Source organism: Drosophila montana, unplaced genomic scaffold (assembly GCF_035044405.1).
Source record: "Drosophila montana isolate Dmon_TW-CO22-7 unplaced genomic scaffold, ASM3504440v1 contig_2397_1, whole genome shotgun sequence".
In the NCBI taxonomy this organism is placed as follows: domain Eukaryota; kingdom Metazoa; phylum Arthropoda; class Insecta; order Diptera; family Drosophilidae; genus Drosophila; species Drosophila montana.
In genome coordinates, this window is record NW_026997278.1 from 218,520 (window position 1) to 244,445 (window position 25,926).

Genomic DNA, 25,926 nt, shown 5'->3' on the forward strand with positions numbered 1-25,926 from the left:
GTAAAAATTGCATTCAGTCGTTCAAACTCGTTCATGTACGTAAATACAAACATATGTACATAGATTAGAACAAACTAGAGATGCGGATATACCCAGTTGCATATATTGTGTAGTATATGTATCTATATTTCAAAATTTCTGTTTATCACTCTACATACGTAAATACATATATTCACATACATAAGTTCATATCAATACAAATACATGCATGATCATGAGTCTGCACGATAGCGAGAGCGTATTTAAGTATAAGTGTGTGTGTATATGTGTATGTATATGTATGTGTACATAAGTAAAGAGACGCGCAAGCACATATGGATGGATGTCTGTATGTATTTATAAACATTTGTATACATACAGGCATATTTTCTCAAGAATAAACTGATTTTTTATGTATTCTATCTTTTTAGTGCTCTCAAAATATTTGACGTTATTCTCGAGACTTGAGTTTGTTGAACAGTCCAAATCGATGTGTTTTTGAGATTTGCATAATTAAAAATATAGAGTTAAATTTTTTCATTTTTATGGCTGCTTCTAAATAAATTCAATTTAACAGTCAGTTTCTAGAATATATTCTAAATGAATTACAATATACTGCGACAACAAATATCTACATAAGCCATCCCTTTATTTGGCTACAATCAAGTAATAATTATTGTAAGTATTGCCCTTAAATATACACACATACATACACACATACATACACACATACATACACACATACATATATATATATATGTACATATATATGCATTGCTATATATGTATGTGTAAATTTGAATGTTTTTATATACAAGTTTAGTGAAATTACATATGCTTAAGTATGCATGCATGCCCACAAGCATATAAGGCATGCACACACACACACACACCCACACCCACACACCCACGCACACACACACATACACGCATAGATATCAACGCTACACGCAATTAGGCAAATAATTTAACTTTTAACAATATCAAATTTGATTTGATTCTTGTATATTAATAAATACAAATTAGTGAATCATTTACTGAACATGGAATAATACTCCATGTGGAAGTGGAATGGTTTTTTTTTGGTAAACTCAGCAAGTACAACAATGCTCTGGCAATTTGGAAGCAACGCTTCCAAGCTGTAAGTAAATGTGAATATATATATCCAAACTGAAGCACATGCTTTTTAATTATAATTGGACCTGTTGTATACGATTCCCTGCAACTTCTGGGCTATTACCCAATTCTCAATTTAATATTTAGTATTCTAGTAAAGGTCTGTGGCGATCTAGCCACACAGAAATTTATGCGTTTCATTTTTTTGTCTCTGTCAAATTCGGTTACACTTATTAAGAAAACTATTAACAACACATTATAGCTTACTTGTGTGTTAATGGATGTGGGGAATAGCAACCCATACTTCCCCCCTTTTAGGCCAAATTGATGGCTTCTAACCCCAACTCAGGACAGACGAAGCAGCTACTTAAATTGCAGTCTTCAGCAATTTAATGGGCATACTCCGCGATCATGCCACATTAAATGGCATGCATGCTGCCGTAAAAATACAAAATTGACAATATAAATTCTGTTTACGTCAAGAATGCAATGTTTTTCAAAGATCTGAAAAGCTGGAATCTCTTGCAAGGCATCGGTTGACGGTAGGAACCCTCAACGAGGAGTATGCAGCCGTCTTTACATTTGCAGATGCCAAATACTTAGATCAAGTCCACGATCTTGTCCAATCTAAAATCCATGCACTACACTCAAGCGACCCATTCGAGCAAAGAGAAGAGTCGCCTCAAAGAACTTGCCACTGGTATACAACTCGGTGATTCGACATCCATCCAGACAAGCTACCTCCTGCAAATGCCTAGCCGCATCCCTGGTATTCTTGAGACTACATCAACTTTATTCCAAGGTTGTCTGCCGGCTTTAGAAGGGCATCGTGTGAGTTCGCCTAGCTGCTGAAGAAATTCAAGGATTCAACGCATTGCATCGAGAAAAAACGGATTACCAACATTTGCAAGGCCCTTTTCCTAAGTCCTGACAAAATGTACTCTACCAAAATGGAATTCGAGGTTTTTAGCTCAGGATTGGTTCTTGCTTCCAGATCGTTATTCATTCCAAACATGCAAGAAAATATTCTCAACAATTGATCTCAACCGTGCGTATAACTAGATCTATATCGAATCACATGACACACAACTAAAACTTCGTATTCGTCTATGTTTTCATCGGTCATTTGGTCGATCCCCGTGTAATCAAACTATTGCCAGATAAAGTCCGCAGTTGCAAAAGAAACGGCGACCTTTTTCTTTTGCCTTGGCAAAAGCAAACACACATCAAGCACCGCATGTATAATTTATACCAGTCACAAAAAAAACGATTCATCTCCAATAACTGGGACAGATGACAAGCAATGCAAGCGTTCTCTTTAGATGATCATATATCGCTCAGCAATCAATATAGGAGCAATAATAACGAATTTCAGCCAATCGATTGAAGATTGATGCTGAATATACAAATTGTCCAGAGGTATAAAAGCTACTTAATGACAACCACGACTACCCTTCGAATTAAATCTATCAACTTACCGCAAACATGTACTCCAATCTTATGCGTTTATGTTCCACCATTCATACATGGTCCATGCAGCAGTTGGTTCAATAATTGAACTCATCAAACAACGCTTCGTTTGTCATTCTGTGCATAAGGATATTGGTAACTTCGTCAAGCTCTGCATTCCTTCCCAAAAATCTACATTCATTCGCCACGTTCACTCACCATTTCAATAATACACTCTGCTCTCACATCAATTTAAACCTCATCTTTACCTTTATCTGGTCAATTTACATAATGTCTCACCATTTGAATGCGATGCCTGGCTTCTCATCTGGCTTTTCCCACTTCACACGACACGCCAGCCGACTGGCTGTTCGCTCTCCAAAAGCCAGACGATCGAATGCCGAAGTCGCGGCTTCTTGATGCTGACACGAGCAACGAAGTTTGTCGTCAGCCTGCCTTCAGCAAAGTTGGTCGGTTGATGGTGCTCAGCGTCGATTCGTTTGGACCTCATAGAGCCGAAGCTGAGAGTACATTTTATTTTTAGCTTTTCGGTCTTTCAGTTGAGATAGCGCAATGATACTGATCTCGTTTTTGTTCTCAATTTTAAAGAAATCAAGCTGTATAGAAGCATTTTGTTGTATGACATTATTCATCTTAGTGTTTATATTGTCTTTGGTCTCACGATCAACACTCGCTATACCAGATGGCCAGATGCAGTTGCTATCGAGGATATCAAAGCTAAAACAGTTGCCACAGCACTCGACAACACATGGATCGCTTAGCAGTTTCACCACGGATTACCACGAACCAAGGCAGGCCAATTGAGTCTAGATTTTTGCAAGAGTTATCGCCATGGAAAACTGCGAACTATGGCCCCGCACAACCGCAGCACAACTTGTTTACTGCAAAACTCTTCATCTTCCTGGATTATTTTTCAGCAACTGATTTATCGAAATCCGTCCAATACAAATGTCCAACCACAACTCATCAAAGGCTATTCATTCATTCAATTAGGTTAGTCAACCCATCTTCTTCTGCGTAATGATACGGATCACTTCAGACGACAAGTCAAAACAAACCAAATATTTGTACCTACTTATCAACGCTGATGATACCAAAGGATCGATTGATCACAGCAACAATCAAAACAAGAAGACGGACACAAAGATACTCCCAAGATCAGGCCGTGCCGCACAATTAGGCTCCTCGTTCGGCATCATACACATGAATATAATTCGAGCTCTCAAACTGTCTGCATTCGCGCATTTGAATATTTAGTAATGGAACGATTGTAAGAAAAATATAATTTACTTATGTGGCGAGATGTTAAATAGTGACCCTTAGCTTCCCACTATTTAACCAAAGTTCTATTTTTATTAACAAATTTAACTATCTACTCTACACGCATGGAAAGCTCCAACAAATGGAAAATTAATAGTGGTAAATTTGAAAAGAGAAAGTCAAGAAAAAATTATTTGCAAATTTTCATCGTCAATTTTAGGCTCTATTTATACTTTTACCCAGAACAATTGGTATATAACTAATATTAGTAAAATGTTTCTGGAAGACAGAAATAATTCCCAGATATTTTAATCTCCGTTATTTCGTAAAATGTGTTAATATACAAGATCATATGATTTAAATTTTAATTTATTAGTTTCCGAGATCGACAAGTTCGATCGAAATCGACTTAATCAAGAATATAAAAAAAGAACGAGATGCTTCCTTCTGTCTCCTATATGCAATGGGTATAAAAGTCCTCCTAACACAATTAATTTTTTTTAATCTGTTGCCAAGCTTATTTATCTGAATACATATAGGACCTTGGTGATTTCCCTTTGGAAGCACCTGGTCTATACACAAAAACCATATCAGGAACAAAATTAAATTTCTTTATTTAAGAAATTTTTCTATGGTGAAATATTTTATAAAAAAATGTTTAAATCTGGTATTTATTTAACTTCTTTTAAAGGGTAACTGGAACGAACAGAAGGAGACATATTCCACCCCATTATGTATATCTTACCCAAACTCGGCATTTATAAGTTTCACAACATCAGACTACATCATATAGCTGCAATAGGAACGATCGGTCGCAAATTAAGTTCTTGTATACAAAAAATGTTTATTTATGAAGATATTTTTAGCAAACCCGGTGTTTATTAGAATATGAGCCAAGTCTTATCAATATCGCACTACTTTATTATTAAGTACTACTATATATAAAATATTTCCCGGTTTCCCGACATATTTTTACATTGCAAATTCACCAAATTTCAAAAAAGTTATTATATCTTCGGCGTGCCGAAGAAACCCTTCTTTCTCGTTGTATTCGAGGGAAATTGATAGAAAGATTGTAATTGGTCTTCACCCTGTATTAAAATAGTTGCATTCATTGAGCGACGTTGAAGATTTTATTTTCATTCCCTTTCGAACATGTCTGCAAAAAACACACTTTAAAGATCATAACGCACATTTCAAAGGATTCTTGCCATAACTGGTGCCTACTATATTGATAAAAAAAAAACAAATAATTGAACCTCGAACCTCGTAAAAGTATTGATGATTGTATTTGTTTCAGATGGCATCAAAATACACAAAAACACAAGCTCTGGATATAAAAAAAGATATAATGCCAAGTTCCTCGGGACAGTCGGTCAGTTCTTTGCGTCAACCCGTGACAGTGATTAAGAAAAGATCGGGCCCGTTAGATGGCATGATCGATGAGCTTCATAGGCTCGAAGGAACAACTACTCAAAAAGTGGGCTTGTCGACAACGAACTCGCACTCGAACATTACTGACAATCAGACAGATGCCAATACCGAGAGTTCAACAAATTGTGCCACAAGGCATTTGGGTAAAACATCATCGGCTACGGCATCGGCATCCGGACGTCGACGTTTCCAAGCCAAAGATAAGGAGAAGAAACGGGAACGTTGGCTATTGACTCGAAAAACTTGGAGATATATGACCGATGCCGGTCGGAAATTGTTACCCGAGGGCAAGCCCCATAATGCAGAGAGTAGCATACCCGAAATAGAAGCGCAGTTTCAGCGTGTTTGTGCCTCGGAGCCGCGATTTGTATTGTGGCGTCGGAAATCTTCGTTTCCGGGTGCCACCAAAAGCTCTAGGAAACGTCTCAAGATACTTGCCCAACATCGCGGCAATTATGCAACGCAGTCGCAGCTGAGAAACCAAGAGCTGAACGAGAATGTTGACCAAACAATTGAGCTCTTGCAATCGTATCTGAAAATTCGGGACTCGTACAAGACAACAACTCTGCTCGGGACTAAAACAGTTCGGCCTGACCAAACATCTTCACCGAGTTCGCGGCGGCCAAATTATGACAAAGCACAGACATCTAGCAAATTGTCAACATCTTCCGAATCCAGGCCCAATGATGTGAATCATGAAAGCGTTCTTTTGGATCGCCTTAAAGGAATTTCGAGTTCATCACTCGGCGGCTTACACGTGGGCCAAATAACGCCAGCTATTCTGGAAGATAAGGCACTCTTGAAAAAGATATACAATTTTTTAAAGAAGCAGCAGCTGCATCGTATTTTACATTCCTCTGAGCCGACAAAATCAAACTTAGCCAGATCTACCTCATTTTCAAGTCTGTTCAATTATACGGGAAGTGACGAAATCATCGCCCCCATAGATCTAAGTAGTTTTGAGAATACTACAAAATATACAATTAATAGTCGTGAATTACCAGACCCCAAAGCCAAAGATAATAGGTTAACAAAACGGCAACAAAAACCACCCGAAACCCTGGACTTTAGCCACAGTACAAAAAGTCTGCAAGGACATGCATTGCTTAATCGAAATAATAATAATAATAATAATCAGAGCAATGTGAATGTGGCGCGTGAAAAGTCCCTCAACTCGTGCGGGAGCCAAACAAATTTTATTCAATTGAGTGAGCTAAAATTGATCGCAGAACAATATGAACAAATGCTGGAAATCAAATCGGAGGGTGAGGAGGTCGACAAAAGTTCGCTGACGGTCAATTCGAACCACAGAAGAAGAAGCTCCATCGACAATGAAGACGTATCGCAATCCGTGAGTGATACGATTAAACGATACTTGAGAATGGCTCGGAAGAAAAGTATACAGGATGGAGATGCGAGTCGCTTTAAGTCGGTCAATTATGATCGAAATTTGCGAAACATTAAGGCCAAAGGTGAAATAAATCCACCCGGCATGGATGAGGGCAATAACAAAGCAGTACAAACCTTAGACGCTTGGGCTCTGGTTGCATTGGATTTCATACGCGGCAACGAGAATTCCAAGAACTTGCATAATGCCCATATCGCATGGCAAAAGGATCTAGATGAGCGCATACGCAAGAAAATGGATTGGGAGAAGAGCTTTCAAGAGCGGAACAATGAAAACAATGAAAACCCCCCCCAGACCAAAAAGCAACCGCAATCCGTTTGCCTATCTGCGCCCACCTCCCCAACAAGTCCCATTCATAGTCCAAAGGAGAAAACTGGAAGAACCGCGAGCGCCATTCTAACGTCGAGCTCGCATTTTCTATCCAATTTTTGGCACGCAAGTTCTACGGAACCCTCGAGTACTCAGAGCTTAAAATACGGAAATGCAAATGATTCATTTATAAGTAAGTATACGTACACCCAAATGTATGTATATGGTATATGCGCATTTCTAGGAGGAGTCGAATTTTCAAAAACATAGATCAATTTCAAACAAAGTCAAAAAGTAATTGGACTTGTGCAATATCCGCTTTCTCTTAGTCCCTTAGTCTGTCCGCCCGTCTCTCTATCCCTTCATTCGTTTCCACTCCATTCCCGCAAATCATAAATATACATATATATGTACATAATTCCCTTAAGATTTCACTCTTACCTCCATTAAACCAATAATTCTTTTCGCCTAACTCAGGCTCTTATTACACTGTGCTTAGAGTATTGCGATTGAAGCCGAAAGTACAACCTTGGTACATATATTATATTATTCCCTTTTATTATACATGTACGATCTGACGTGCAAAGTTTCAATCAAAGGTTTGAAGCCACCTTGATGAAACTTAGCAAAGGTCCGTCTTCCTGTAAATATGTCGGGTTCAGCCAAATATATATCAGTTAAAAACAAAGTTTTGTAAGAAACTCATTCTCAACAGTTAACCTTTCATTGATAAAATTTAAGCTTCATTTTCGTCCGATTGGTTTAAACTTAATTCTAGAGTTTTACAATTTTTTTTATTCAAAAATTGAGAGTGAAGAGTGAGAGTTCCAAATATATTTTGTCTGAGCAAACCCAGGTCATACTTGCTAGTGAGCATATAAGTGAGCACTAAACAGGTTAAAAGATTAATTCTGCGAGGGGTAGCAGTACAAAAAAAACTTCGTTGAGCATCTGAATTCATCCAGTGCTGCGTACGGGTTGCTAGTCAGCTGTTAATGATCTATTCACCATAGATCGGGTCTGTTGCTAGTCAGCTGTTAATGATCTTACCTATTTACAAGCATGACTAGCTTAACAGTGTTGAGAAAGAGGGAAAGGTGTGACTTGAAGAAGAGAGTTGATTGAAAACGGATGAGTGCTAAATGGTGAAATAACACATAATAATACAATATGTAAGAAAAACTGGTATTTTCCGGCGTTGCCCGGTTCAAGTTTTCCGCTTCAAGTTTAAGACATCAATTTTCTATCCATTTTCCTCCAAGGTTATAATTTACTTATACATTTAAAAGTGAGGTGAGAATGAGAATTTGAAGTCGAAAAATACTCTTTCCTTCAAACAACATTAATAAAATATATATGGCGAAATGTGTGAGACCCCTCTAATAGGACTTAAAGTAAAGTTCGTTGAAAACGAGTTTATGGCCGATCAGTTAGAAACTCCACGTCAATCGGGACGGACGGATACATAACTGTAATATTTTGTGTTTTGTTTTGTAAAATAGTTTTTTTTTTTTGCAATATAATATTATACACATTTTTTAGTACGCCCTGAAAAATATTGACACCCATCTACATAATAAAAGTGTCACTAAAACAAACAAGAACCGTTTCTCGCGATTTTTCCCTGTCGCAGAACCACAGTAAAACATTACCACAGTACGATTTGAGTGGAAAGTACACGGTTTTTAAATAACAATACCTTTGTATGTGTATGTGTATTTATGTGCAAAATATACGCTTGACGGTGCTAGAAATGACAATATAAACACTAAGATAAGTAACGCACATACATTTGAATGCGACGCAAAATTTCTAGCCTGGCTTCTCATCTGGCTTTTCCCCCTTCACGCGACATGGCAGCCGACTGGCTGTTCGCTCTCCAAAAGTCAGACGAACGAATGCCAGCAAAGCTGGTCGATCATGATCTGCGTCGATTCGTTCGGCTCTCATAGATTCGGTTTATACTTATATTGTCTTTGGTGCTACTGATCTAGGCACGGAATAGTTGCTTATCGGACTTATGCCTATTGTTAGAGATTTCAATTATATATAATATGCTAAGCTTAATTTTTATATCATTTTGTTGTGGTTTTTCAGATTCTAAAAATGAAACGACAAATATGCAAAAATCCAAATCGTTATCTAATGTCGGACAGTTTGTTTCAAGAAAAATTTGGGGAAGTCGCTCGAAATGTCCAAGTAGACAAAATCACAGTCAGGATTTTGTCCCACATCGGCAAATATGGGCTCCCTCGGTAAGAAAAAAAATATCTTAAATAAAATGACATAATTCTCTAGTCCGGAGTGCCCGACTAGAAGATGCCCTGTTGTGTCCAGCTCGAAGGTAACGTAACAAATATTTAAGCTTCCTCTTAAATCAAATGTACATTCAATTTCGATTATTATTGAGCTTAACGAGCGACATCCTGCTTAACGCACAATGAATGTAAAAATATCTTGAACTTTTTGTATATTCCATTCAATTAGTTTTTTAATTATTATCTATTTTTACTAAGTTTAACGCCTGTTATGGTGTGTTCAGTCATCTTGCAAATAAGTACAAAAATAAAATAGAAAATGTTATTCTGCACTTGGCACCAACAAAAAAAGTTTGATCATAGCCCCAACCCAAAAAAATATCATCTTGTGTAATTTTGAAGTCGGACCGATAAAGTTGGAAATTAGAAATACGAAATTAACACATTCCTATCCTATTCTGCGTAGGAGAACTGTACATGGATATCGGAAGAAGGACAGGTCCTACAACTAAAGGATACATCCTTAGAAAAACTTTCCGATATCGAAGCAGAGTTCCTTATGCATATTGCTCTTGAAAAAATTAAGGAACTTAATATCGGAACGAATATAGGTAAGCCAATTGCAAAAGCATTGCCAACTCAAGCATTATAAATTTGTTTGTACTTGTTCAGAACTTAAAAATGATTATATTGGTTTAATGGACTGTCCGTCTTACTTTCCGTCCGGCAGATCCGTTCTAAAGATCTCCTCCAAAGATCCACTCAAACATGCCACGACCCCGCCACCATAAAACTCGATATAATTCTAACCTTTTAGAGCTTAAGTTCCCATATTTGGAAGGATAATCTGATGCCAAATCGAATAAGAATTTTGAACGAGTATTATGCAGTCGAATGCATCCGACTCCAAACTTTTTACTTGCTTCTGATATGATTCAGGGGATTCAACTATTTTCGGGGGAGGGTATTCAAAGAGTGGAATATTGGTGGAGATTAACACGTTTATTCAGACGGACAGACAGGCCGATAGACGGACATGGTGAAATCGACTCAGCTCGTCGTCCTGATCAAGGACATATATGTTACATACTTTGTGGGGTCGGACATACCGCCTACTCCCCCTGTTAGATGCATTTGCCCAAGCCATTATACAATTTTTGATAAAAATTGGTTGCAGACAGACGGACGGAAAATTAAAATATATTCAGCTACCATCAAGAACCTATTTAGGTCACATTGTACATATTATGTCAATTTATCAATTCCACTTGTGTAAATATTTAGATTTGGAACGTAAGACTCAGAAGACACGAGTTGTATCAAAGAAAAGAGCGCTTACAACAAGCTTTTTCGATATCGGTAAAAAGGACGAACACAGTAAGCAATAATTATAATAATAATAATTCTTTAAAAAAAAATAAGTTCATAAATTTTAAACCTAATTCATCTCATTCTCGTTTAACACTCTTTTTGATATGCAAGGTAAATTTATTTGCCTACCTATATCCTAGAAAATATGGAGTTTTTATTAGGAATATCTTTAGTTAATTTATTTGGAAATGCTTAAAATTTCATTTAAGTGTTCTATAATAAAATTTGCATTTCCAATATTTGTTCACTTAATAATATCTAATAACTAATTTCCACTTTAGTAATTTGTATGTTCAGTTTAGTAATTTGTATGTTCATTTAAATAAGATGGACGCGATATTTTATTTGGGACCTCTTTGGAATCCTGCTTGTCAAGGGACAGGAAGCGAGCCGGAGGAATGGATACCGGTTCGAAGCATACGTTGACATCAGTATTTTCCAGTCGAGTTGGAAAACTAAATGATAACGTATGTAATTAATTTGATATACTTAATCAAAGCAAAGACAATATAAACACTAAGATGAGTAACGCCATACAACATAATTCTACTATACAGCTTGATTTTTTTAAATTAAGAACAAAAACAAAATTAGTATCATGGCGCTCTCTCAACTGAAAGAGCGAAAAAAACTAAAAATAGAATGTACTCTCAGTTCGTCTGGCCTTCGGAGAGCGATGAGCCAGTCGGCTGGCGTGTCGTGTGAAGTGGGAAAAGCCAGATGAGAAGCCAGGTTAGAAATTCTGCGTCGCATTCAAATGTATGGGCGTTACTCATCTTAGTGTTTATATTGTCTTTGGTCAAAGGGTTTAAGTACTAAGAAAGTCCTAAAATAACCACTAAATTGAATTAATTAGTTTTGTGCACATTCTTTATACTATAGGTGCGTTCATATGAAAGTTTGCCAACGAAATCCTTGAATTCAAAGCATGGGGCTTCCTCAGACTACATAACAAATCTTCAAAAATCTTCCTCGATGTCAATGCAAATGTCACGCAGTCAGTTTGACATGAGGAATGTTGAACTGGATCTCGACAGAATATTATTCGAAGAATCAAAAAACAGTTTTATGCTAAACGTACCTATGTTTATAATAATCTGTATAGAATATTTGGAAGAACATGGTCTCCAAAAAGTTGGTCTCTTCCGAGTTAGTACATCTCAGAAGCGTGTCAAGCAAGTAAGTCCATATAACTTTTATTTGCTTATATATACAGATCAATGAATATATGCATATTTTAGCTTCGTGAGGAATTTGATAAGAACTGCAACATGCGCATTCCTGATAATACCTGTCCACATGATGTTGCGACATTGCTTAAAGAATTTTTGCGAGATCTACCTGAGCCCCTCCTGTGCAAAAGATTATATACAACATTTTTGGAGACTCAACGTAAGACGGACGGAGATTAGGTTAGAAGACTGCAAACTGAACAATATTGTACTTTTTTAGGGATACGAAATCGGCGCCTTCAGTTGGAAGCCATATCTCATCTTATAAAACTTCTACCTGTTGTACATAGAGATACATTGTATGTTTTACTAAAGTTTCTTGGAAATGTAGCTGCTCATTGTGATGATATATGCTCCCCTGACGGTACAGTCCAAATGAATGGAAACAAAATGGACAGCAACAACTTATCCACAGTGTTTGCTCCAAACATTTTGCGGGATTATGTGCCAAAAACAGCTGAATATAAAGAGCATGGAAATATGGTAGACGCAATAAATGTGATCAGGTAATATTCTAAGCCACAGAGCGATTCATTGATTACTTGTATTAAATTATTCAATTCATAATTATTATTTATACCCTGAACCAAAGATAATATAAACACTGTGATGAGTAAAGCCCATACATATGAATGCGACGCAAAATTTCTAGCCTGGCTTCTCATCTGGCTTTTCCCACTTTACACGACATGCCAGCCGACTGGCTGTTCGCTCTCCAAAAGCCAAACGAACAAATGCCGAAGTCGCGGCTTGTTAATGCTGACACGAGCAACGAAGTTAGTCGCCAGCCTGCCTTCAGCAAAGTTGGTCGGTTGATGGCGCTCAGCGTCGATTCGTTCGGACCTCATAGAGCCGAAGCTGAGAGTACGTTCAATTTTAAGTTTTTTGCTCTTTCAGTTAAGAGAGCGCAATGATACTGATTTAGTTTTCGTTCTTAATTTTCAAGAAATCAAGCTACATAGTAGAGTATGGGCGTTACTCATCTTATTGTTTTTATTGTCTTTGCCTGAACCCATTTATATCTCTTCCCATATCCATAATATGGATAATTAAAAAATTGGTTATAAGACTTTGACTTTTAAGCACAGCCTCTTGTGTAGTACACACAAATCGAAAACATTTCATTTTTTTTATATGTAAATAATGACACTCGCGACTAAAGTACTCTTATTATTACTCTTAGTACTAGCTGGTATTACCCGGCCTTACACGGCACAAGCTTTTTGCTTTAAATTGTAGACATCAACTCGACATCATTTTCTTGCCCGTGGTACTCTTCGTCCACAGATATATTTCACATTAATATTTGAAAAGGAGTTTGAAGTCGAACAACATCGGACGCCGAACCAAAATAAAATTCAACATTTTCCGCCAATGGGGATAAAGCTTTAAGTTGATCTAATTTTCGTTCATTCAACCTTAGAAACGACAGTTATTTGAAAAGATCTTTGCAAATGTTAAGGGTTGAATGTACGATGATTACAGATTTTATAGATATTCATCATCCAAGAAGGTTGGATTTTGCGTAAAGTGTGAAACACGTTTTAGATAAATTATCACAAGGATCTTTATAAAATGATTTAGAAGCCGTTCTTTGATCCGTATTGAAAAAAAGTGGGAATCACTTTTGAAATGAATTTTCGCTAGATCCTTGGAAATGAATTGGAGCCCGAAACTTCACCCACCAAATCTTTGAACCCGATTTACACTAAGGAACAGTTGATTTTCCGAAAAGTATGAGACATTTCCCTAATAAATTCGAACAAAGATCTTTGAAAACGAGTTTAAGGACCCAGAAACGCAGTCTTAGCGTTTATCAATCAAGATAAAGATAGATCATCATTATTATTATTACTGTGAGCAGAGTATTTGAAATACTTTCACCAAGGGCAAACTATACCTAAGCTTCCTCATTACTAACTTCTTTCTTTTTTTCTTTGTCTATTAATTGAAGTTGGTTTACAGATTTAAAATACCCACTCAAAATTTAAATTGATAATCTTAATATATAATCTTTTTGATTTGCAGAATAATGATTGATCACTATGAAGAGATCTTTAACGTGCCTGTTGAACTTGTAGACGTGCTTTACTCCCATATGTTGGATACATGTCCAGAGCAACTGCACGTCTTAATTACGAAGAAACTAAATCAATCATCAAAGTAAGAATTTATTACTATCCCTATTTAAAGTAGATCTGCTAAGATTTCAGATTTTAAGGATAAGCTGATAGATAGATTAGATCTTTACCCACAATTATCAATTATTTATTGTATCTTTCCAACCGATCCCAACGTATATTGATAAAGATATATATTTTTTTCTAAGTACTCAAGTTGAGGAATCCAAACCAAACGAAAATCAGGTACATTTAAGAGATGGAACGTACGATTCGGCGCTTTTAATTGACGGAAGGCGTCAATCAACGCCTATTTTATTGGAACACCCGAACGTGTTCTCAGCCAGTCTACAGATATCAATGCCGGATGAATCATCTTTACAAGCAACACGGGCAAATCAAATTCAAGGTACTCACATTAAGAACTAACAATAAAAAATACATACATATATATATCTATATATATTTACCTCATTTCTTTAGAGAATAAAGTACAAACTACTAGTATTTCCGAACCAAAGCTACCAACTAGTATATCCAACATTGGCGGAGCAACATTATGTGCAAAGACAGCCGAATTTGAGAAGAACACCTCCAGGAACGTAACCCATGGAACACAAAATCCAACAGCTAAAGCGAAAACTCTCTATAAGCGACAACAATTAATTCCAAGTTCCAGACGATAAGAAGGGGGATCCAAAGAGCCTTCCTAGTCCTAGAGATACTACAACCTGAAGGGCATTCTGCTGGGGGAAATATAGACAGACAGACAGACAGACAGACGGACAACAAGACTGACACTGCGCAAAACCAATATAATATATACATATAATCGTATAGTTGATAAAATCATAAAAATATACTTAATACCAATATATGTGCTACTTATGAGTTAGCCAAAGGTCTCAGCTGCCAGGGTAATAATTTAAATCCTTATAATTTTAGTTGTTAAGCTACTTCTTTGCTTTGTATAAATATAATAACATAAAATGTAAATTCAAGGAATAAATAATCGTGTAAATATATAACAAAAATTACCCGTTCTGCTTAAACAAAATCTGGTTGATTCTCGACCATTCTATTCTATTCTACTACTTTTATGCAACACAGGGCATAGTTTTTAAGTGCAGTGGTGGAAAATATACTATTCTCTTAATTACCAATATTGAGCGTTTTTTTAGTTTTTACGCCGAAAATTGAAAGTTTATCCAATATATAAATGTAAACAAACGAAACTGGAAGACCATACTAAAATCTACTCGTATACCTAGAAAGCCTTGAAAGAATCTTTGAAAGTTCACTTAATGCTGCTTTGGTGGACACTGTGAATACCCCAATAGTCCCTTTACCTTTTGGGTACAATTATATACATATATTGATTAAAGTGGATTGTACGCATGTCAAACGCGTCAGAGATCTGAAAGATATCTGGAAATAATTGTCATTCTTGTAATATTTACATAGTAATACTAAATGTATAATCTAAATATATATTTATGTGTATACATATATAAGTATTTATTATTGTTAGTGGTATTACATAAGACTATAGGAATTATGCTTAATGTAGTGTCTGTATATATTTTAAATTTGGTTTTTTTTCGTTCTCGTAAACTCGTTCATTTACAATCGTTCCCTTAGAATATGCTTGTAATCTATAATGAAGAGGAATACATATTATTATGCAAACAGCTGATTTCTCAAATTATATACTCTAAGCGATTGGAATTGTATAACATTATGTAAGTCGCATAATAATATATATACAACACCATTCGCTGACATTCGCAAATTGTTACCTTTAAAGAACATTTTGGGGTATGGCTAAATTGTTTAAGTTAGTCATCTTGAACTTCGATGTACCAGTATGTATTGGGCTAGGTTTGAAATTTTAAACAACAAATCTTCTGATATGATCAAATACGTAATTATGATTACTGTAGAAGCATTTATAACGCTCGCGACGCTTGTTTGCATTGCCGCCGGTTGCTCGCCTGCAAATAATAAAAATACAACATTTCGAAAATATTAATATATTAAAACCGGGAAAGAAGGGCTATCTTCGGCACGCCGAAGATTTATAACCCTTGCAGACCCAACCTTTTCATAATGCTCATATTGGTTTAATGCCGAGTATGGCTAAGATATCTTAAAAAACAAAATGTTATATGACATAGAGGTCCTTTGTAAATAAGATTTTGCATAAATGTATATAACATAGTGAAACTAATTAATGGCGAGTATGGTAAATTTACGAGTATTTAAAAACAAAAAAGTTTTCCATACTACAACTTAATTTTCGACAGATCGTTCCTATGGCAGCCATATGATATAGTAGTCCGATGTTGATAGGATTTGGCATACATATGAGGAGCATAGTAAAACTTATAACTGCCGAGTTTTGTCAAGATATCTTGATAAGCAAAAAAGTTGTTCATACAAGATCCTACTTTTCGACCGATCGTTCCTATATGATATAGCCGACATATGTACGTCGTGCAACAGAAAGAGGGACGTATGCAAAGTTTCATAAAGATAGCTTTAAAACTAAGAGACAAGTTCGCATAGAAACAGACAGAAGGACAGACGGACATGGCTATATATAAAAAGTGCTCAAGTCGGGAGTACCCGACTAGGAGATACCCTCAACACCGCACCCAGTTATCTCTACAAACAGTTTAGCTGCCTTCGATCTTAACTATAGCTATATATGATTTTCAGAACAGGACTTTCAAAGAGTAAAATAGTTTTTAATCTGTGTATATACATAAATAACACTTAAGTACCTGAACACGAAGATTGGCATAGCTCTTAATTTTGGGGGTTAATTTTAGATGAGGTCTTATAAGTTAGTTTGTTTTCATTTAATGGCAATGACAATTAATTTAGATGATTATATTTTTGATTTTTATTAATTTCAAAGGACAAAAGCTTAAGTCGTCGGTTATTATTGAAACATTTGAGGTCTTCATTTAATTTGCATTCATATTTTTACAATTGCTCCTTCGGATAGGAATAACTGGCCTAGATGAAGGCGACGCAACTCCCTTATTTAGCCAGGGAAATTTATTTTAATAATAGAGGATCATGTTTTTAGGCTCTGCTACAAATGTATCCCATTCCCATTGTATATTACTTGCAGAAAAATATATTTTGCAGTTTCCTTTGAAATATATCTGTGTGATTCCAGGTATAAAAGGACAAGTCCTGTTTCAATATGTAAGGCGTAAGGTTCTATTTTAACGGATCTCCGTTGAGGTGCCAATATTCGTCGTTTGTCCGTTTCCCTCTGCCATATTTCCTTGAGTATGGACAAGTACAAATTGTGTCCACAATTTCTTGAATGATAGACTCCATACATAAGTTTATCTCTCGTTTTATTCCTGACATTTTTGTGAATATACTAGGTCAGCTCAGCTGAGTTAAGGAATCAAAGATTTCAAAAGACAAACGTATACAATTGTCTTCACTCAGACAGGCAGATATAGCTAGATCGACAAAGATAGTCGGCCCGATCAAGGATATATTTATTTACTTCTTTGGGTCGCACACGATTCCTTCTGTCTTCATGATGGGGTTCAGGGTAAGGGAACCACATGAATCACTTACCCGTCAAGACGTGAACACGAACAGAAGCCGGTACGGCTGCGTTGGGTACACATGTGTAATTTCCGGAGTCCCGCAAAGAAGCGCGTGTCAGCATTAGACGACTTGTGGTGCCAGCATCGGTCTTCTCGGTTTCCAAGCTAATGCCGCCTCGAAGTGAATCAAAGTCGACTATCGCTGAGCCGTGGTACCTTCGGTTGTAGATCATAATGTTAGTCATTCCGGGTTAAACCAGATGTTATATAGCATGTTCATTTACCACAATACAGACGATGCGTGTATATTTACGGAGCAGGCCAAAGCAATCGTACTATCTCGCTTTACGTGTATTTCCGTCGATCCCAAAATTTTTGCCCGTGCCGCTTTAATGAGTTAATATTTGATCACGTGAAAAGAATAATATATAAAGTACGGCTTTTAGTTTTGACGTTCTTATTGGAATCAAATCTGTATATGTTTTCTAATGAAGTCAAGTTGGAGGACAAACACAACTATAACTCATAATTCAAATTGATGCTGATAAAGAATACACATATTTGTTTTGGGTATGTCTATAAATTGAATATGTATTAGTTCGGGGAAGCTCCTAATCGATCACAATCAAACTCAAAATCAAAAATTCCTTCTCGAGAGTGACTTTTGGGTGGAAAACAAGGTACAAAGTTGGATAGATCAAGTCCGATAGGCTTGAGGCCAATTAATAGAAAGTAACAGCAATTGACTTCCTTTATAGAGATAGAGTTAAAAATTAAATTTAAATCTGACTAGTTTACCTCTATAATCAGTTTAAAATGTACACATATGACTAATATCAAACCTTTTGAATTATAGTATAGTTTCTCTGAATTCCTGTCTCTCATATCATTTTCAGCTGCAATTATACGGGAAAAATAGCATTATTTAGCATATCATATATAATTTGACAAAACAATGAACAAAACTCTCTTCACAGTGTAATTTTGGATCAAATCTGGCAAACGAGTTTTTATTAACTATTGACAGATTTGATCGAATAACCGCAAAGGCTTTTCTGAAACTGACTGGAAAATGTAATGGACGTAGGAAAATGTAATGACTTATGCCAAGTTACTTATGCAACGAATTTCCGTTATCCACTTTATTTTAAAATGACTTTCTACAGCGACTGCTCTGCCTAATGCCTCGGACACTACTTCCTCTTTAATCCTGCTGCTTTCCTGTTAATAAGCTGTAATTCTGTGGATATATTGCTTCTTTTGCCGAGTACACCCAACCATTCTTACATATATTTTAGGCTTTGAGATTGAAATTTAGTTTTTGCGGACAAATGAACGGGCTCCTTATTACCACTAACCAAACAACATATAGATGGGACATGCAGTATGACAATGAATGTGGCCATTCAAAGTTGCTGACATCTGGTCTAAAGCTCGTCTTCGTTTTTGTTCGGTTTCGAGGCACGCTCACATGCTCAGACAGCAAGAGAGAAATATATGTACATATGATTTGTGTGGTAGAACGGCATCGCTGTTTTTTTTATCTCGCTCTCACTACAGGAAACTGCTTAGGCTTACTCTCAGTGCTCTCTTATTATGTCTAGAGATAATTTAAATGTATAAATGCGCACAAATTCAATTTTTTCTCAAATTTCGGAGGTATTTCATCCCTTTTGAAGGGACGAGTAATATGAAATAATGCAAGGGTTTGCCACGTAGATGCGAAAAGTTGTTTGGTTAGCGTTATTACTTTGTAAAACTTCGTACCAATACGGTTTCAATCACTTTGTGAACAGAGTATAGCCAAAGACAATATAAACACTAAGATGAGTAACGCCCATACATTTGAATGCGATGCAAAATTTCTAGCCTGGCTTCTCATCTGGCTTTTCACCCTTCCCACGAAATGCCAGCCGATTGGCTCTTCGCTCTCCAAAAGCCAGACAATCGAATGCCGAAGTCGCGGCTTGCTGATGCGGACACGAGCAACGAGGTTAGCCGTCAGCCTGCATCGATGGTGCTCTGCGTCGATTCGTTCGGCCCTCATAGAGCCGAAGCTGAGAACACATTCTATTTTAGCTTTTTCGCTCTTTTAGCTGTGAGAGCGCAATAATACAGATTTCGTTTTCGTTCTTAATTTAAAAACAAAAATCAAGCTGTTGTATGGCGTTACTCATGTTAGTGTTTATATTGTCTTTGGTATAGCCACTCTTAATTAATAATTTACCTGTGATCTCTAAAGTAATTGCCAAGTTGATTTTCGGCTCTGTATTTACTTGACACTCATAGATGCCACTGTCTCGGGTTTGCGCGTAATCAATCTTCAAGTCCCAGTCGTCGCTGCTTGGCGGATGTAAAACGGAGAACCTTTGATCCCCGGTGTATGTATAGATGTTTGTGGTCAGAATATGAAGATCTCGCTTGCGCATCCACGAAACCTGCACATGGGTTAGAAAATTAAAAAAGAATAAAACAAATGTTGAATGCATAAAATATGCCTCAATAGAGCGGATCGAGCAATAGTACCTATTCTCCCCACATTTGTGCTAATTTTTACCAATGATGGACTGTTATATCTCATTGGTTCATTGGGTATTGAGTAAAGAATTCACACAGAGATGATTCTTCACTTTGCTCCACATTTATATTTCAGTTTTCAAGTCTCTAGCTATTGCAGTTTCTGAGAATAACGTGTCTATACGGACGGACATGCCTAAATTAACCCAGCTCGTCGTCGTGATCAAGAATATATATATATAAAATATGTATATGCGTACAGTTCGATTTCCTTTATTCTTAACTCGGCATCTTAAAATTGCTGTTTCATCAACAACAGCTGAGACATTTCTGGGGCTTATATCGTCAAAGTAAGGTCGATCCAATGTGGCCAAGTCTGGAAACATTATAAAAATAGTAACTGATGAAGGCCCATTAGATCGGTAAATTAAATATTATCCTTACCATTGATTATTAAAAACGATGATGCGCTTATCTGCTGAATACTACTATTTAAATGCAAGATAAAAAAAATGATCGGCTTGAACTTATTTAAATTATCCGAGCACTGTTTTTTGCCATATGAAGCCACCATTTTCGTTCACCTTGGCTACTTCTCAGAAATGCCTCGATGCTATTTTGTTGTATTTCGAACCTTAAAAAAAATAAATCAAAACATTTATTATTATTATTTTTCTCTTTTTTATCAGAATTTTCATTTTTAGCCCAACTAGGAGATGTCCTGAACCATTTCCAGCCAACACCACATAAAATACACATATCTTATTAAAGCATAAAGGGAATTAAAAAACAAGAATTATGAAAATCAATTAATGCATTAATTCACCTGCTGAAATGGAACTCGGGATCACGACCCAACCAATCGAACCATCGCCCCACATCTGTTTATTACTCTATGCCCCACACCTACGATTTGACAGTGGGACCATCGAGCAGACCAGCTCATTCTGCTATCTGGGCGTCCACCTGGACTCATCCCACATCACGGCAATCAGAGGAAAAGGCGCTGCTCAAAGAAACGATGCTGACACCCATCTGGTCCGACTCCGTCCAAGTCCAGCCTTATCGAGTAAGAGCAGACGACGCTCTCTCGAAGCCTTTTCCTAATCCCCTTCTCTGCAACTATCCCGCCATTGTAAATTCCCCTAATGTATATATATACCATCTCAGCTAACAAGCATTGTAACTATGCCTTCTATCACAGTCTTTCGCTGGGTAGAGATCAGAAGGCAATGATAGACTCCAGCTGTTGATACTGATCAAGAATATATATACTTTATGGGATCGGAGATGTCTTGTCCATATATGCGTTAAACAATTAACGACGAAATTATAATACCCTCTGCAAGGGTACAATAAAAAAGAGTTTGAATTGCTCCTGAATAAAACCAAATGTTTTCTTTAAAGATGCTGTGTTTCTTAGCCAAGCTGTAGTTTATCTTATTGAGTTATAGAACATTCGAAGAAATAATATATACTTGACGGGTGTATACGATGCGAGCAGTGAGAAACTTGGGATATGTTCAAATATATCGGAGTATGAATTTCGATAACGATTTGTATCGATTGCATGTAAACAAAAGAACTAGCCCGACCGGCGTGGGCATTAGGAAGTCCTACTACATTCCAAATTTCTCTAGCTCTTGTGGTTTGCGAGATTGATGTGTTCATACAAACAGATGGACAGTCAAAGATACGTATGTATATGGTATAACTAGATCGACTCGACTATCAATATATAAGTAAATATACACACACTTAATGGGATTGGATCATTTACAGTTTTCAGCTACATAAAACTGTGTCTAAGTCACAATATGGGCTAATATTTTAGTTTCACACTAAATAACTTCCAACTCAACTTGATTTGATTGTTATTTCTAACCCTCGAGCATATATTAGAAGATCCATATGATGGACGACGGGTAACTGTAACTGGTGACTTCTTCCCTTCCCCCTTCCCCCTCACAGCTTATAGCATGTGTGTATGCATGAAGAAGCAAGTGCAATTGATGTGATGGCGTTGATGGCGATACAGCGTATATCGTAGTCGGATAATCGATTTGCATGGACTTAGCTAGCATAACTAATAATTCAATGCAATCGCAATATTCTTAGAAATAGCAATCTTATATGTATGTTACAGTCAGGCGTTTGCATTAATCCATTTTTATCCATTTTTGTATATGCATATGCATGTACCATAGATTTATTCATTAAACATAAACAAAACAAACGACGATTCACACGGGTATTTATAGTTTATTTGCAATTTATTATTTACGCGCCAAATGATGTATTCTTTTCATTGTCATTATCTTCAATATACTTACTTTCAAGAGGCTTGAAACCTTATCCATCTCTTTTATAAGCCATAATAAAATTTCTTTAAAGTATTCACGAACAAAAGTCTACATATCTTCAGAGTTGCAACGAGCACGTACTACCATAATAATTGAATTTTAACATTTATAACTGTTTTCTTTTTTTTTTAATATGCAAGCTGAAATTTAGTTTTTGTTGAAAAATTTGTTCAATATATTTAATCCTGCGATTTGTATTCACAATTCCCTTTTGCACGTACTGCGCAGCTCAACTTTGTTCAACCACCGAGGCATCGGGTCATATTCATTTTGGCTCTCTTTACAAAAGAGAGAGCTTTTACGAGGGTTGTCATTTATATTTTACACTATGGCAACTCTAAGTGTTACCAGGTGCGATTCGACCTTTCCACTGCGATTCTTGTAATACCCTGCAACATTTAAAAATAGCTAAAACAATTATACTATGGTTTCGAGCATCCGACCCTTTAAAGTACATACATATGTATATACATATGTATGTGCGTTGGGTTACTGAGGTATACCCAAATCACACTGTACACAACAAACAGCACAAGAATCCCTAGACAACGTATACGCTTAGAGATGAACAACGAATATGATGACAACGAGCAAAGAGGACGGCGAATTCGCAGACGGCGAGTTATCCAAAAACGACGATCAACGAAGACAGTACAAAGCCACGAGGGCGAAGTGCTGTACCACGGGCGGAAGACGATTGCTCGTTAAGATACGAAGGCTAAGAACGAACGACTCGTAACTTCCAATCGAATGCTAACAATCATAAGCAATTTCAGTTGTTAATTAAATAATACACTATTTGTAATAAACTATTAATACAAAACCCCACATATATACATACATACATATGTACATATGTATATTCTTAACCAGGACAACAAGCTAAATCGATCAGGCCATGTCCTCCTGCACACCCGTCTGCATGTCTCTTCAAATTTGGAGTATTTGAAATATTGAAATATTCTCCTAGCTAGGTAGACAAACTTGTTGATAAAATATTGCACCATAAACACCGATGCGTTTCAAGAATCCATTACCCATAATGTGGAGCCAATGGAGTAATAAATATGTTTATGTATGTATTTACATATTTATGTATTTATTACTCAGTGATGTGGAGCAAAGTTGAAAGGCACAGCCGCAGTGTAAGCTGCACAGCAAGCGGCATGCGTACGTACATATGTATGTTTTTATGTATGTATGTATGTATGGAAGAAATCTAGAGTTCGTAAGGGTGCATTGAGTAATAAATATACAGAGGAGGCTTTTGGATCAAAAGCTCTTTTTCAAAATACTTGAAGCAAGATACCGAGGTTGCAAACACTAATTGCAAAATTTCCCAAAAAATCAAAGACAACTTCAGAACATTTTCTATTAGACCCAACAACAACCATAATTAAAACAAACGACGCGACAATGGAAAAAGCACACCACAAATTATGTCCTTGCTATCCCTTTTTGTTGTGGGCTTCAGCCAATGATCTTAGCTACTGCACTCTTCTAACTCATTGTTGTCGTTTCTAAGCACTGTTATGCATAGTCATGTCTTCTTCATCTCCACTCGCTTTCAACTTGCAAGCAGCCAGACAGATTTGTATGCCCTTTCTCAAAATAGAGTATTTGAACTATTGATCAGTGCTAAAAACCAAATACCACTAACCTTCTTGTATTAAATTGTTGATCCAATATCCGAGAAAAATGTAATTTCGTATTTAGTGTGCAACCATAGTACAACCAATGATAATTATTTTCTTGACAAATTATAAACCATTTCTATAAATAAGGGTATCAATGCCTCGACGCGCCAAATAGTTATTGGTATGTGTGTCTCATCTCACACATTTGGGTAAAAAAACTGCATGTATGTGTCTGCCAAGCCAAGGAAAGTACATACATTTATGAATTTACTAGCGGGTATAACCCGGCCTTGCCCGTGTCACGTATGTTATAAAATCAAAAAAGCTTTGAAAATGATTTTGAAACTGATCGGACGGGAATCAAACAACTTTTATGCAAATCGGAAAACTCTTAAAATTCACCAAAAAAATCTTAAAAATGCATTTCTCACCGAAGGAGTTTAGATTTTGCGAGAAATGTGAAACACGTCTCTAATGATTTTTCTTATAGATCTTTGGAAATAAATTTGAACACAAAACGTCATCCACCAAATCTTCGATTTTTCGAAAAGTGTGAAACACCCCTCAAATGAATTTAAACATAGATCTTTAAATATGAATTTGGGGCCGATTGGATGGTGTAAACAAAAAACTTTCATACAACCTTTTTCCGCCAATTTACCACTGTTGCGGGTGGAATTTTCCAAATCGCTGAAATACGTACTTATTAAGTTCTTTTGAAGAGCTTTAAAAATAAGTTTGAAGCAAATCGGACACAACTTAAAACGCCCCCCAAAAAATCTTTAAATCGCATTCCCCCCGAAGAAGTTTGAATTCTGCGAAAAGTGAGAACACGTCTCAAATGAATTTTCATATAGATCACTGGAAATGAATTTGAGTGCGAAACGTCACCCACCAAATCTTTGACCTCCATTTCCACCAAGGAGGAATGGATTTTTCAAAAAGTGTGAAACACCCCTCAAATGAATTTAAATATAGATCTTTAAATATGAATTTGGGGCTGATTGGATGGTAAACAAAAAACTTTCATACAACCTTTTTCCGCCAATTTACCACTGTTGCGGGTGGAATTTTCCAAATCGCTAAAATACGTACTTATTAAGTTCTTATGAAGAGCTTTGAAAATAAGTTTGAAGCAAATAGGACACAATTTAAAACTTCGCACAAAAAAAATTTTAAATCGCATTCCCCCCGAAGAAGTTTGAATTCTGCGAAAAGTGAGAAACACGTCTCAAATGAATTTTCATATAGATCACTGGAAATGAATTTGAGCGTGAAACGTCACCCACCAAATCTTTGACCTCCATTTCCACCAAGGAGGAACGGATTTTTCGAAAAGTGTGAAACACCCCTCAAATGAATTTGAACAAAGATCTTTGAAAATAAGTTTGGGGCCGATCGGATGGTAAACAAAAAAGTTACATACAAACGTTTTTCGCGATTTTTCCACACTTGCGAGTGGAATTTCCTGAAACCCCGTCTTAACGTGCACCTACATAACATAAGGTAACTACAGTGAAAATTTCAGCTTCCTAGCTCTTACGGTTTGGGCTGTGCGTTGATCACCAATCAGTCAGTCAGTCAGTCAGTCAGGACAAACAGTTTTATATATAGAGATAACTGTTTATTTATTTATCTGTTTATTACTCAATGTCAAATATCGGAGGCATTTCTTCCCTTTTTAAGGGACGAAAATATAAAATAATGAAAGTTTGCCACGTCGATGCGAAATTCTTGCAATTTAGCTCGTTATCGTCATTTAAAATATTTTTTTGACTTGCCATGCACGCAAACTTGCACAATTTTGTGTATGGATGGAAGCATTTATGCGTTTGTGTGCCTGGTTGTTGGCTGCCTGCCTGTGATTTTTG

General features: G+C 36.5%; 2 protein-coding genes across 5 annotated transcripts; one reads left to right on the plus strand and one right to left on the minus strand.

The window, feature by feature from the left end:
• Positions 1 to 180: 180 nt before the first annotated feature.
• RhoGAP102A (Rho GTPase activating protein at 102A) lies at positions 181 to 14,970 on the plus strand. Of its 2 annotated transcripts, XM_064681598.1 has the most exons (13): positions 182 to 328; positions 411 to 657; positions 5,126 to 7,169; positions 9,074 to 9,231; positions 9,701 to 9,845; positions 10,519 to 10,611; positions 10,933 to 11,072; positions 11,488 to 11,784; positions 11,847 to 11,997; positions 12,058 to 12,343; positions 13,866 to 14,000; positions 14,167 to 14,366; positions 14,441 to 14,970. In XM_064681598.1, the coding sequence occupies exons 3-13, from the start codon at positions 5,126 to 5,128 to the stop codon at positions 14,641 to 14,643; spliced, it is 3,852 nt and encodes a 1,283-aa protein (XP_064537668.1). In that variant the 5' UTR covers positions 182 to 328; positions 411 to 657; the 3' UTR covers positions 14,644 to 14,970. The 2 variants fall into 2 exon arrangements, with proteins under 2 accessions (XP_064537669.1, XP_064537668.1); XM_064681599.1 differs by lacking the exon at positions 10,519 to 10,611 and having other exon boundaries at positions 181 to 328.
• Positions 14,971 to 15,450: 480 nt separating this feature from the next.
• dpr7 (defective proboscis extension response 7) lies at positions 15,451 to 22,613 on the minus strand. Of its 3 annotated transcripts, XM_064681600.1 has the most exons (9): positions 22,389 to 22,585; positions 20,500 to 20,689; positions 20,316 to 20,431; positions 19,766 to 19,976; positions 18,381 to 18,434; positions 17,823 to 17,925; positions 17,567 to 17,754; positions 15,757 to 15,951; positions 15,451 to 15,612 (listed from the first exon to the last, which is right to left on the minus strand). In XM_064681600.1, the coding sequence occupies exons 2-8, from the start codon at positions 20,627 to 20,629 to the stop codon at positions 15,800 to 15,802; spliced, it is 954 nt and encodes a 317-aa protein (XP_064537670.1). In that variant the 5' UTR covers positions 20,630 to 20,689; positions 22,389 to 22,585; the 3' UTR covers positions 15,451 to 15,612; positions 15,757 to 15,799. The 3 variants fall into 3 exon arrangements, with proteins under 3 accessions (XP_064537670.1, XP_064537671.1, XP_064537672.1); XM_064681601.1 differs by lacking the exon at positions 18,381 to 18,434 and having other exon boundaries at positions 22,389 to 22,588; XM_064681602.1 differs by lacking the exons at positions 15,451 to 15,612; positions 15,757 to 15,951 and adding an exon at positions 17,014 to 17,374 and having other exon boundaries at positions 22,389 to 22,613.
• Between the last annotated feature and the right edge of the window lie 3,313 nt (positions 22,614 to 25,926).